At 48.3% G+C, this 13,627-nt stretch overlaps 1 protein-coding gene across 11 annotated transcripts in view; it reads right to left on the bottom strand.

Annotated features, from left to right (window-relative positions):
• PPFIBP2 (PPFIA binding protein 2) overlaps window positions 1–13,627 on the bottom strand; it is a 134,717-nt gene that overhangs the window by 20,705 nt on the left and 100,385 nt on the right. For all 11 annotated transcript variants that reach the window (XM_045557425.1, XM_045557414.1, XM_045557415.1 and 8 more), the window contains 7 exons: window positions 10,997–11,108; window positions 8,256–8,317; window positions 7,088–7,163; window positions 5,899–6,002; window positions 4,037–4,104; window positions 2,464–2,521; window positions 1,425–1,466 (listed from right to left, as the gene is read on the bottom strand). In XM_045557425.1, coding sequence (XP_045413381.1) covers window positions 1,425–1,466; window positions 2,464–2,521; window positions 4,037–4,104; window positions 5,899–6,002; window positions 7,088–7,163; window positions 8,256–8,317; window positions 10,997–11,108 — 522 coding nt within the window. The remainder of the gene's footprint in view (window positions 1–1,424; window positions 1,467–2,463; window positions 2,522–4,036; window positions 4,105–5,898; window positions 6,003–7,087; window positions 7,164–8,255; window positions 8,318–10,996; window positions 11,109–13,627) is intronic.

Genomic DNA, 13,627 nt, shown 5'->3' with positions numbered 1-13,627 from the left:
GGATGCACATTCTTGGGAAGCTCTGATAGACAGAGCTGGAAAAGAATACAGGGGCGTCTTACAATGTAACAAGCTCTCAGTCACAGAAAGCAAGGGCCAGGCAGCAAGGTTAGGGGGTGCTGCTGAGAGACCACTGTACCTGTGGAACAGTCTTGGGGAGCACAGTGGTGGATGTGGGTGTGAGGAGGGGGTGGCCAGGTGAAACGAACTGAGTCTGCAGAAGATTGTGATTATGGTCAAAGCCATATGAGAATCATCTTTTAATTCAGAATATTTCCTCTTTATAAACAGTCCCACGTCACTCATGTGTCTTGGTAATCAAGTCAGTGCCTTAAAGCCTGAGCCTGTGTGCTAGCTGTGCTTCCAAAGGAGCAGGTGATCACTTACAGACGTGCGTTAGAAACACCTGTGAATGATCTCTGTGAGGCCAAGGAGGGATGGGGACTGCCAAGTGAAAGATGTAACACAGCAGCCTCCACAGGAAGTCTTTCAATTTACCAAGGGACCACACAAGCCCTGGGCCCCAGGGACTGTGTGTCCAGAGCACCTGGGCAGGGGAGCAGGCAGAAGACCTTTGCTGCACAGTTCAGGTGGCCCAAGGAATGGCTGCCCAACTGAAGCACCCACTGCTACAAATACGGAAGTGCAGAGAATCCCTTTATATGGACGCAGAGGTGCAGGAAGAATCTTCCTCTTACAGCTGGATGGGCAGAGAAGCCCCATTCTAACACTTCGACATGAAAATATAAAACGACGCTCTCAGGCAGAAGTCAGCAAGCAATGAGGCCCAACATGTCATATGGATGTGGAGGCAGGACACGGAGAAGGGAAATGCCACTGGCCTTCCATTTGCCGTATAATGTTATAAATGGTGGTTGGGCGTGGCTGAAATCATGCTAATTATACAAATCTTCAGTTCATCATGTGCTCAACATTTGTGTATTGACCTGGAAACTTAATCCTCTTCCACAAGGGGCTTCCTTGGAGAAAATCAGTTCTAATAGGATTTTTATAGCATGACTTGTTCATTAGAGGGGGACTGAGTGTATTCCTGTGTTTTTTTAACCACAACCTATCAGCACAGAAAGGATAAGAGCTGCCACACTCTGCTGTGTGCTGAGATCATAACATCCCCCTTCCCAATGATTAAATCTAGATTGCTTTGTTAAGGATTAATTTCTCTGAGCCTATAAAGTGGAGGTAATAATAATAAATCCTACCCCACAGATAATGGTGGTGATAACACATTATATAGTTGGATGCACATAAAAATAAACTGGGGAAGGAAGTTCTGTCTTTCCTCTTGTCCTCTTATCCCTTATGGCTAACATATTTTAAGGTTACAAAAGCTATGATTTGCTAAATTAAAACGCTAGCAAACAGCGCAACCACAAATAGGTGATAGGGGCATGAAGTTAATGTACCTTGGGTTCTACCACCGGGGAGAGCTGGTTCCCATTGACACACTGTGGAGCAGCAAGAGGATTTCAATTACGTGGAGAAAAAGAAACCTGTGTTAGTCATACAACAACTCAGGACCACCTGCCTGCTTCTATCTGAAAGGCTCATCCCCTCCCCTCCTCACCTCCATGTGAGGTAATTACCATCCATGGCAGGAAACACAGGTCCCTGTCCAACTCTGTGGACAGACGTCCTGGGCAGCTGCCGGCAATATGACCAGGGCAGTGAGAGGCACATGACCATGGGAGCAAAGCCACTGAACGAGGCCACGGTTCCTGCTGACTCCAGCCTTCATGGCTTCTCCACCGTCACACCAGGGAGCTGGCCCATCGCTGGTGACCCAGGGATGGTATGCGGCATGGGCTCATTGAGGGCTCTCTCTCAGGGCAGGATGCCTCAGTCCCTAAAGACTAAGCTCAAGAGCCTGCAACCCTCCCCTGCAGCCCGGGGTCCACCCACATGATCAAGGGCCACCCTCATGAAAGAAGACACAAAGCCCTCCGCATATCTTCCTAGACACTTACAATAGCTCCCTTCCAATAACCTAGATTATCCCTCATCTTACTCCTGGGATCACCTCCTTTATCCACATAACTCCCTCATTCAAAATCTCTGTGATGCCCCCAAGTGCCCTGGGGCTACAGGCCAGTATTCAACATCTTCTCTGGCTTGACCTGACTCATGGCTCTGAACTTACTGCCTCTTGCTCCGCACCATTTCCCAAAACCTTCCTGTGCCCACCAGACTCTAACCAAGCCTTTGCCCAGCTCAATATCTTCTCTTAGCAACTCTCGGCAGCATTTCCTGACTTGTCTTTTCTCTAGGATGCCTTGGACCACACCTAACTGGTTTTCTCAAAATGTTCATGTAACTCCTGCCTCCCTGAAAATTGTATAAAAGCCTCTACAAGGTAGGGTGCAGGACGTTGTCTGTATATCCCAGCACCGTACTGGTTCCACAGAAGTAATTCAGTAATCTTTAAGGATAGACTGATGGGCTGACCTTATCCACAGATTCACTTCTTAAGTCTTCCAGACTACAGGAGAGTTTTTTCTGAGCTCTGGAAAAACACAAAGTGAACAAAGAAACAGTTACTGGAGAATGAGGTACATAATATCACTCAGAGAACATTTCAGATGCTTAACCCAGTGGTCTGTCTTGGGCTTAGGGTCGCTGCTGAGAAAAAAGTCACCCTCTCATAATAGCCACTGCATATAAAATGAGACGGGCCCACCTTCTGGATGGCCTGGTCTGACAGGGTGCTGGTAAAGGCACGAGGGCATCACTTAAATCCAGAGGAAAAGTCCGTAGCATTGAGCAAAAAGCTAGAATACACTCAATTCCATTGCACTGATGGGAGGTGACTATAGTGTGGTCATAAAAGATAACCAATATCTACAGAGCCAAAAGAGAGGAAAGGCACTGCTGCTGGGCTTGCCTATGAGTCTAAGAGTGAGCCAGGCGGAGGGGGCTGGCACCTGCCTAGGGTGTACGAGCACATCAGCCAGCTCCAAAGCACCCCCTTCCAGGACCCCTCCACCCTCTGCTCCGTCTCCACATTCCCTGGGCAGTCTGCTTAGAGAAATTTTACTCCCTCGGGGGCTATTTTGCAGAGAAGGGCACCAAATGGGTAAAGAAGAGGCAATGCCACCAGTGCTCACAAGGGTAACCTTATGCCAACTCTCCTGGGCAGTCATAGTTTCTCAGTGTATATGAATAAGTCAGCATCTTTATACATGAGTCTCTGGTGACTCTGGGCAGTGTGAGTTCCTTGGTGTTGACATCCCCTGAATGAACTCATAAACCAAATTTCTTATTCTGTAAAACTAAGGAATGGCCCATTGCCCTCTGTGACACTGCCATTTTTCTCTGGGGCTAAAGGCTCAGGAAAAAAACTGTTGTCTGGAAAGTGGGCTCAGAGAGCCAACGCACCATGCTGGGGAAGCTTCTGCCATGCTCATGACCATCGTCCCCGACACCTTAGCTGAAAGACAGCTCCTCTTGGCAGTGAAGGCTCCAGAACCCTCTTACAAGGGGCCCAATTTGAAAACACGTTTTAAAGTTCAGATGTAGGTAACTACATATCAGTTCATTTTAGAGGGAACCAGGCAGCCAACTGACCTCAGAAGGAGCCTATTGTAAGTGCACTGTTGTGAAACACCCCCAAAGCAATTAGACCAGCTGCCCTGCGAGGAGAAATGGCCCTCCCTACAAAGCCTGGATTGTCAAAGGGCTAAGTTCACCCTGAGAGCAGGAAAGAGGCTGACGGAAACCACACACATCATGGGATGCTCTCAGCCCTCAGGAGCCACTGAAGGACACGTGAGTTGCAGCCACCTCTCCTCTGAGGCTCCCACCCCTGGCCAGTGACAGTGATCCAGACCCACAACCTGTGGGAAGGGAAGCCCCTCTGCAGCCAGGAGAGAGAGGCTTGGTTCGCGACTGTCCTGACAATGGAGAGTGGGTGTGCCCAGGTGGCTGTGCTCACCATGCATGGCCAGTCACTGTCCACTTCAGGAGCCCCAAGGGAGGCCTGAGAGCACAGTGGCTCTGGGGAAATGGTCAGGCCTCTTACCTGGTTTCCAGTGACTTCTGCGGCAGTGGAGGCGGCCCCACCGTGGGTGAGCTACATCTTGGAGGCATCTGCACCAGAAACAGAAGAGTCACTGTAGGAGACAGTCACTGTTTGGGGACCACCCACCATCTTTTCCTCTTCTTTGGATGATTCCTTTTAAGGAGTTATATTTCCGCCCCTGGGTACAGCCATGGTGGATACATCAGTATGGACGCCTTGCTCTTTCGAGATGCCAAGGGGCCAACCTGCCTCTCCTCCCTGGGCCCAGATCTTAGGTGATGTTCATAACCCAGTACAGTCCTGAGACCTGTGTCCCTGGGCTTTTGCTGCTCCTGCCCTTTCTGAGCTTGGTGTTCACCTTTTCCTTAAACTCAGTGAGCCACTACACACCCTTTCCAAACACTCCTTTTGGCTTAGGTTATCCAGACTCAGATTTTGTTGCTTGCAGTGAGAGAACCCTGATTGATACGGTCACTTAGCAAACATCAGCAACATCTACCACCTGCCAGGCCCTGTGCTGGATCTGGAGCAAGCGCTCCCAATTTGGGAGGCAGACAAGTAAAATACGATAAAAGAACAATGTGATGTGTACGGCACCGACACCTATAACATAACATGTGAATGGAGGGAGGAAGCCCCGCACTCTCCCTGGTGAGAAGGTTGGGAAGGTTTCAGAGGAAAGAACAGCTGAGCTCAATCTCAGGAAATGAGAATCAGTTCAGCAAGAAAGGCAAGAGCATCACAGGCGGAGCAAAGGTGAGCTAATGGTGGTGTGGGAGAACACAGGCCTACGTCTTGAGTATTGCAATGACTGCAAAGATGGCCTCTCTTCTCGGCAGCCCAGCATCTTCTTGGTCTGCTGTAGGCAGAGCCCTGGCATTACAGTACAGTTGTGACAAGCCTGGGCTTTGTGGTCAGATAGGCCTCAGTTCAAGGCCAGGTTCTGCCATCTACTTGCAGTGTGACCCAGAGCAAATTATTTACCTTCTCTGAATCTCAGCTTCATCACAGTAATAAGGATCCCAAAGGGGTGTCATGAGGAGTATGAGGTGAGCCACATACAGTGCTCATTACAGTGACCGCACAGAGGTGTCAGTCACTGCTAATTTTGTAATTGCCGGAAATCTAGGGTGCTTGTCCTGACTCGATAGGTAGGTCACTGCGTGATACTTTTGCTCCTCTCTTAATAAAGGGTTGAGCTGGACAACCAAGATCCATTTCAGTTTGATCACCTGGCGTTTCATGAATCCTTTGGGCCTGTGGTTGAAGCCCCTCCTCCACCTGAGGTCTGTATCTCTGAGCTTGTTTGCTTATTTGCATCTAAGTCAGTAGAGATCCATACAATAGGACGAGATTTTAAACAGACAAAAGAGGAGAGAAGGAAAATCTGTGTGCTAGTTATAGGGGATGAGAGGATAACTGTGAAGCAGGTAGGTATCACTTCAGAAGTTGTCCTTAACCCTTTAAATAAGCAAGATATGTTCATTCATTCAACAAATATTTGTTGAATTCTACTGGGTATCAGGCATTACTGCAGCCCCTGGACAAACAGTGGTAAATAAGACAAACACCACCTTTGGTTTGTGCTTACATTCCAGAAAAGAAAGACAAACATAAACAAGAAACCCAATTAAAAAGAGAATTTCTGTCCTTAAAAATTCTAGGATCCACCATCCCAACCAGAACACAGGCCAAGCCTTAGTGCCAGGCCCCCATCATCTCCCTTGAGGGCCAGTCCATTGATTTGATTATTCACCTGTCAAGATGTGTGCCTGACTGATGCCTAACTAGATCCTTCCCCAAGCTCAGGGCATGCTCCAATGACCTGCTAAAATCCTACATCGTAGACAGAAACACAGTACCTCTTGTTTAAATAAGTCTTCAGGGCCTTTATTTGTAGTGTTCCACTTTCTGAAACTTCCCTCCGGTTCTTCTTCATTGATTGAGAGTGTTCTCTCCGAAGGCCCTGGAATCATTAATGCAGAAGGGGTGATCACTACAGCGTGAATTGCTCAGAAACCTATAATTGTACCACAAAATCCTAACATTGTTTCTCCTTCATTAAGAAAGACTAAGAAATATATAAACAGACTATTAAGAAGCTGATCTGGAAGGTTCTTCAAGGCATCTGAGCAAGGGCTGTCATCAGGGTCACTTCAGGGTCAAAGCTCACCTGCAGAACAGAGGTAAGGCACCCCCTGCCTCCAACCTCCTCACTCCTCAGCCACAGGCAATCAGGCCCCAAGAGTAACCTGACCCAAGATCTCAAGGATTAGAGAAAAGAGGGCTGTGATGTGGCTTGGGGTGAGAAGAGCTGGCAGAGGCCCTGGGCAGTGACCAGGCAGCCACACCCCAGGGGAGGCTCGGCTTCTTCCTAAGAGGCAGCAGCAGCTTGGCCAGAATCAGGGGTTCCTGAATACCCTCCAAAGCAGCCCTCTTTTGTAAAACAGCTGCTTCCTCAGGATCTGTGATGGGAGCCCAGGTCAATGGCATGAACAAAAAGGAGGTCAGCCAGGCATAGGCCCAACCCTGTCCATGAGAACACTGATGCCTGCATGTTGCATTCAGTCTGGGCGGCAGATGGGAAACACAGCAGCTCTCCCTGTCCTGTGAGTTCCTGTGGCAACCCAGGCATCCAGTGACTCAAAGAAGGCTCCCAGAGGGTGCGCTGAGCCTGCTGGGGACCTTTAGCTTCTCTAGGAGGTGGACAAGCCCTGATCCCCAGTGAGGGCACTGAGTTGATTTTTGACCCAGGTTTGACTCCACTTGCTGCCTCTAAGGGGTATCCCGGTAAGATGTGCAGGAGGCCCTCCCAGGGTAGGTGACCTGGATAGTTCCTGAAAGCTCTAAGCTGATTGCCATTTGATAAAATTTCTGGAAACCAACAGCTGCCAATTTTCCACCATCCATGAAAGTCTAAACAGCTCCATTCTCCTAGGGGGATCTTCTCCAAAATGGAGGTAAAACATCTTCTGGCAGAACTGCCTCTGGATTTAACACAGTTGACAGAGTATCTTTCAAAGGAAATGGCAGGATCACCCTTGTTCTTACCTTGAGTTGCCATCACAATCTCCTTCACTCTTCGATACTGGTTTAACAACCCGGTAAGCTCCTCTATGCGACGGTCCTGGCAGAGTGTGAGAGGAGATTTAGATTAACGGCACCACTGGCAACTCAGATGATTGCATTTTGGGGTCCAGGGCACCATGAGAACCCCATGTGGAATGTATGGAATACTCCAAAAGAAAAGCATATCCAGGCCCCATCTCATAGAGCTGAGATTTCAGTGGTCTGCCCCATGGCAACTCATGCAGGCACTCATGACTCTACCTGAACGCTATGAGTCAACAGTAACCAAGATGCCCTTCACAGGGCTTAAACATCTTAACCAGCATCAAACCCACTGTCTTCCTACCCTCCTGAGATAGCCACTGAAATCTACCTCCTGGTCTGAGTGTGGCCCTCTGCAGCTACACAAAAAAAGACTAAAATAAAACTGTCATATTTATCTCAACATCCTCACATGTTTCTTAGTAGTCTGAGATACCTTATACTACAGAGGAAATTCCCAGAAGATGGCATATCTTTCAAGGCAACGGCCTAGGGACTTAGGAGGCCACACAGATCCTGGCCAAACCCGGGTATGAAACCTGGCTCTGCTATCTACTAGTTACTTAACTTTGGGCAAAATTACTTAAGCACTTTGAGTCTGTTTCCTCATCTGTAAAATGCAGGGTTCTGATCCTCAGAGATGATGTTTATACCAGCTAGGTGCTCTTTATAGAGGTGGCTATTTATGATTATGCTGGAATTAGATACGAAGAATATAAAGGCAGCAGGGTAAACTGAGGCATCGTATGCTGCCCAATGTCTCTGATGGTTCTATCATCAGGCTGTGCACGTGGGACATTGCTCGGAGTCTCAGCAGGAGCTATGATACTGGCAGTAACCACAGCGGTATGTTCGCCACACCAGCAGGAACAGGCAGTGCTCTCATCTGCCTTTGGGAGATACCATTTAGGCAAAGTTCCCAGGCATCAAGGCAAGAACAGGTGGCTGAGGCCGAGTCTCTAGGAGGCAGAAGCTGTTCTCCTGACACATCCCTGTGACAATGGCATGATACATACAGTCCTGTCCAGAATATCAGAGACCAGTAGGGACCAAACAGAGCTAAGGGTACCAGAAAGGAAAGGACAGGGCTGCCCAATGACCATCTTACCTTATCTTCATTGGCAACAAGCAAAGTTTCCATCCCCTTTTTCAGACATTGAATTTCTTGGTCTAAAAAAATATAGGTGTAGAAATATTTATACACAGTTATTCCACATGCTAAGATGTTCCTCAAGTTCAAACTTTAAGACTTTTTATGTGAACATGACTCCTTTATTTCTTTAAAGAGGCCAGGATGGTATCTAGCATAGAGTCAGTCGCATTAAATATTTGGTAGACTACTAAATGAATTAACCTAATATTTTGTTTTCTCTTTATAGACTTTTTTTTTTTTTTTTTAAGACAGTCTCACTCTGTTGCCCGGCCTACCGTGCAGAGGGACATGATCACAGATCATTGCAACCTCAGACTCCTGGGCTCAAGCAATCCTCCTGCTTCAGTCTCCTGAGTATCTGGGACTACAGGCTTGCATCACATCACGCCCAGCCAATTTTCTGTATTTTTTGTAGAAATGGGGTCTCATTCTTGCTCAGGCTGGTCTCAAACTCCCGAGCTCAAGCAATCCTCCTGCCTCGGCCTCCCAGAGTGCTAGGATTACAGGCATGAGCTACTGCATTCGGCCTTCTCTTTGTAAACATTTATGGGTAAAATCAAAATGCCATGTACTCAAAGGTGACACAGAGAAGCCCAAAAGTCTTTTACAGACAATGTCTCCTTAGAATACAGACATTCTTATCCTTTGCCACTCAAGTAGGCATGTGCCTCGACTGCTGGCTGGTTTTGCAGAAAATCATACAGTTGACAGACTGTAGGCAGAGGACTATTTAAAAGAAAGGGCAAAAAAGTCTACAGCTGAATGGAAATTGAGAAATAAAAATTATGTGAAAGAGTTGGGTACTTGGCTTAATTTAAAATGGTATCATCAAAATTGACTAACAAATGTATTGATAAATATATTAACACAAACTCTATGGTTAAGAGAAAACAATCTTATGTCATCATAAACCTATAGAATTTCCCTATAGGCCAAAGGATCTGTCAGTCTATGGTGGCGAACTCATGGCCTTGTCTCACTTTGGACCCATCAGGGACTTTCTTGACTCCTTCCCTAACTGTTCTGGAAGGTCAGGCCAAAGGCCAATGCCTAAAGGAGCTGGAGGTCATTTGCCAGATACTCAGAGGTCTGGGAATTGGCCCATAGCTAGATTTTCCAAAGAAGGATCCATACCCATCCCTAAACTGGTCACTGCAAAGGGAATAGGGCTGTCTGTATAAGAAAAGTACAGCAGACAAGGGAACAACATATAGGCATCCCACTTCCTTTGGGATGCTTGTTACATCCAACAAGAACAGCAACAGTAGATCTACAGACTTTGTGTAAATAGTCGTGGGGATTCATTTCCAGAGTAAAATGGAGAGTGCTTGCTGGTTATCTTAGGCTCCTGGCAGCCACCATCAGCTCTGCAGCTCAGTTTGCAGGGGGGAGGGCAGTAACCTCCAGAGACTGGCAAACCCGATTCACTTGTCAGAACCAAAGTTGAGCAGCAAATGACCAAAGGACCAGCTCCAGAATGTAGCCAGGGGTGGGGTCGGGTGGGGGTCGGGAAGGCTGGGACTGTGGGGAAGCATGGGGTAGAAAGGGAAGGCTGCCTGGCCTAGAGGTCATGGTGTGGGGCACTCTCTGCCCAGGGCTGGCATCGGAGATAGTCCAGGCTATCTCAGTAGAACTCAGCCTCCACGGGTAGGCCTTGGCAGGCAGGCGACACACCCAGTGGCTTGGGAAGACACCGAGAAAGGCTGGGGGAGGGATGAGCACTTTTGCATCAATTTCCTTCCCCAGCCTAAGCAGTAGCTGCATGGCTTCCAGACCCCAGGTGGGCTAAGCAGTGCTGAGGCTGGGATGAGCCCAGGTGGTGGCAAACAGGCGTGAATATAAAATACGTGTTCATAAGAGCAGCTGAGGATTTACCCTCTATTTTTAATCAGCAATACTTGAACTCTCCAGGGACAAGTCATCATCCTTTGCTTATTTAGTAAATACTTCTGAGGAACCTACAATGGGCTGAATATTATGTTGGGCCCTGGGGATATATGTTCTTAAACAAGAAAGATACAGTCTCTGCCCCAGAGTGGGGATGACAGTCTATACCATGAGATCTCCCAAAACACAGCACTGGTAACTTATAATAAGTGCTATGAAGGAAACAAGAAGGATGTTGAGTTAGAAAACAATAGGTCTGGGGCACCTACTTCAGGTAGTGTGGCTAGGAAAACATGAGAAGTAACACTGGGAATCCCAAGGATGAAAAAGAACTGATTTGCTTCTGTAACCTCAGGGCTTTGTACAAATGTCAGGTAGGTATCCATGAAATGACTGAATAGATTGCTGAAGCCTCCCCTTTGATGATGGCACAGAAACAAGGCCTTTCAATCAAATCAAAGAGCCAGGTCTTTCCTACGTTCTCAGTAAAAGCTCCAGAGGCGGCTGCACAGAGCTTCAGTTAACACTGTGTATCTGAGAAAAGCCTTCAGGGCTGAGCCCTCTGGTTGGGGGAGGCTTCCATGGCTATGATTCCATAACAGAGCTGTGCTTTATAGGCCTGTGTGTGCACACACACACATGTGCATCCATTCACTTGGACAAGCTCACACACAAACATGCATGTGCATGCACATTAGCATGCCCACACACACAAGCATACACACACTCACTTTAGGCCCACAGGCCCACTTATAAGAGTGTGCCCAGGGCCCAGGACAACTGCATCCTATCTCAGTCAAGCCAGTTACCTCTCTCTGCGTGGTCACTGTGGAGAGCTGCCGTCCGGGAGAGCTGGCTGTGCAGTCGCTCAATTTCTGCATCTTTCAGGGCCACCTGCTCTTGCAGCTGGGCTACCTCGGCCTGGAAGAGCAACAGAGGATCCCTACCAGGTTGGAAGGACTGCCAAGCCATGATGGAGTGCCTCCACCAGAGTCCAGAGCCCACCGGGCCCCAGCACACGTCAGGAGTTGGGAGCAGAGGGGAGCAGCAGGAGGGGCCAGCTGCCCTCCCCACACGGTGGATCTCTCTGTATGAACTCACTCTTCTAGGCCATTCTGGCCCCACCCACTGTCTGGCCATCAACCTGATCCTTCCCCTGCACCCTCCAACCTGACCAGGCTCTTTCTCTCCCCTGCTGTGTGGGGCCCAGATGCCACTGAGGCCCAAGGAGCTGGGATAATGTGCAAAGGGTGGGCTGTCCTCAGTGCACAGCTGGATATCCTCTTTCTGGACATGGTCTTCCTTCTTCCAAGATATTCACCCAATAGCATGTAGATATGCCACTGTGACAGATGCATGTGACTTTCATCTTCCCACCTCATACAGGAAAGAGTGTGGAAACCGAATCACTACTGGTAGACAAAGGGTGAGCCGAGTGCTCCCACCCGCAACAGTCTCCCACACTGGGCATTCACTACCTCTGCCCACCCTCCAGGCTCATGTGCACACTCACCCACACAGACATGTGTACATGCATGTAGCAGTGCTTAGCAGATATACTTTTTTTATTTTTATTTATTTTTATTTTTTATTTATTTATTTTTTTTGAGACAGAGTTTCACTCTGTTGCCCGGGCTAGAGTGGGTGCCGTGGCGTCAGCCTAGCTCACAGCAACCTCAGACTCCTGGGCTCAAGCAATCCTCCTGCCTCAGCCTCCCGAATAGCTAGGACTACAGGGATGCGCCACCATGCCTGGCTAATTTTTTCTATATATATTTTTAGTTGTCCATATAATTTCTTCCTATTTTTAGTAGAGATTGTGTCTTGCTCTTGCTCAGGCTGGTCTCAAACTCCTGAGCTCAAACAATCCACCTGCCTTGGCCTCCCAGAGTGCTAGGATTACAGGCATGAGCCACTGCACCTGGCCAGCAGATACACTTTTGCAAAGAAAAAAAAAGCATGTAAATACAAACATATGCACACAACATGGGCAGCTGCCTTGGATGGTTCCCATGTCTCCACTAAGTACAGCAGGATGAATTTCACACGCAATGCTGTGTGGGTGTCCATGCTTTCCTATACTCATGAGAAGATCAGAATTGCATAGGTCCCATCCCAAGAGGTGCCTTGGCTGTAGAGTCAAATATGGATGCTCTCATTTCCTAGCTGGGTGACCTTGGGCAAATAAGTTAACTTTTCTGAGTCTCAGCTCATCTATAAAATGGGAAAAATAGCACCTACTTCATGTGAGTGCAGTAAGGATTAAGACAATGGTTATAACAACTTAGCCCAATACTTAGTATATATTAAGTGCTCAATAAATGCTACTGCTATTGCCCCTCTCATCTTATTCCTTCCCTTATGGATAATCAGTTCTCTGAGCATCAACTAAATAAGAAAGTGGTTGACAACTGACCCCTGAGCCAGTCAAGGGGTCTACTCTGGCCACCCGCTCCCCATGTGGGGGCCCAATCATGTCTCACATTTGCTCCTCAAGGTTATGATATGGGCTGTCCATTCCCACAGAGGCCCAAGTTAACCTCTAAACAACCCCAAGTAACAAAATGAGCACTGGTTCTCTTGGTGGCTCCTTTGCCAGACAGCCTTGTGTTCAGTTTCACTCCTTACTGAGCACCCACCCACCCTATGTCAGCCCTCACACTTGCTGCTTTATTACATCAAACCTCGCTCAATTCTCACAAGAAATCACAAGAGGAAGCAATACCTCTGCAAGTCACTGGGGAGAAAACAGGAGTAGTACAGGATTCAGTGTCAAATCACAGAGCTACTCAGTGACCAGGCCAGGATACAAACCCTGACCTGCCAGCTCCAATGCCAGGGCTCCAACCCCACCCACGCCAGCCGGCCTGCCTGCTTCTCAGTTAACAGGACAGATGAGGGCCCCTCTTACAAGGCTTGGGCTCCCTTCCTGAACATCCCCCAAATACGACAGGGATAAGCACGTAAAGGAAAAAGAGGTGACAAGGGGTAGGGTTTCCTTACTTCCAAATTCACCGTGAAGCACTGCCCGTCTGCTCTGGTCTCCACCCCCAGAAGCCAGAGAGCCGGGCCCTGCTGTGCCCAACTGCTTGCTGAGACGTGCAGCTACATGCAGCCACGGAGCAGCTTTCCAGAGCTCACTCAGGGCCGAGGTGCCCATGGACTTATGATTCACGGTGGCAGTGGCTTCTGGAAATCTTAGCCCTGGGACTCTCAACCCAAATGCCTCTGATTTCCACAAGGGCCAGACAATTCTTGGAAGAAATTCTCTTAACCTTTCTTGCATGCCTCCATGGCCATTTCTCCCTTTCTTTGCAGACAGGATGGGTGCTGGTCTCTACTAGGAATCTGCACCCTGAAGCTTGTCTGCTGGCCCCACAGCTGGAACTCAGTGATGTGGGCCTATCAGACAGAGCCCAGCACCTGGCACTATGAGGTCT

This window comes from Lemur catta, chromosome 7 (assembly GCF_020740605.2).
Source record: "Lemur catta isolate mLemCat1 chromosome 7, mLemCat1.pri, whole genome shotgun sequence".
NCBI lineage: Eukaryota > Metazoa > Chordata > Mammalia > Primates > Lemuridae > Lemur > Lemur catta.
This window is presented reverse-complemented; position numbering and strand designations above follow the sequence as displayed.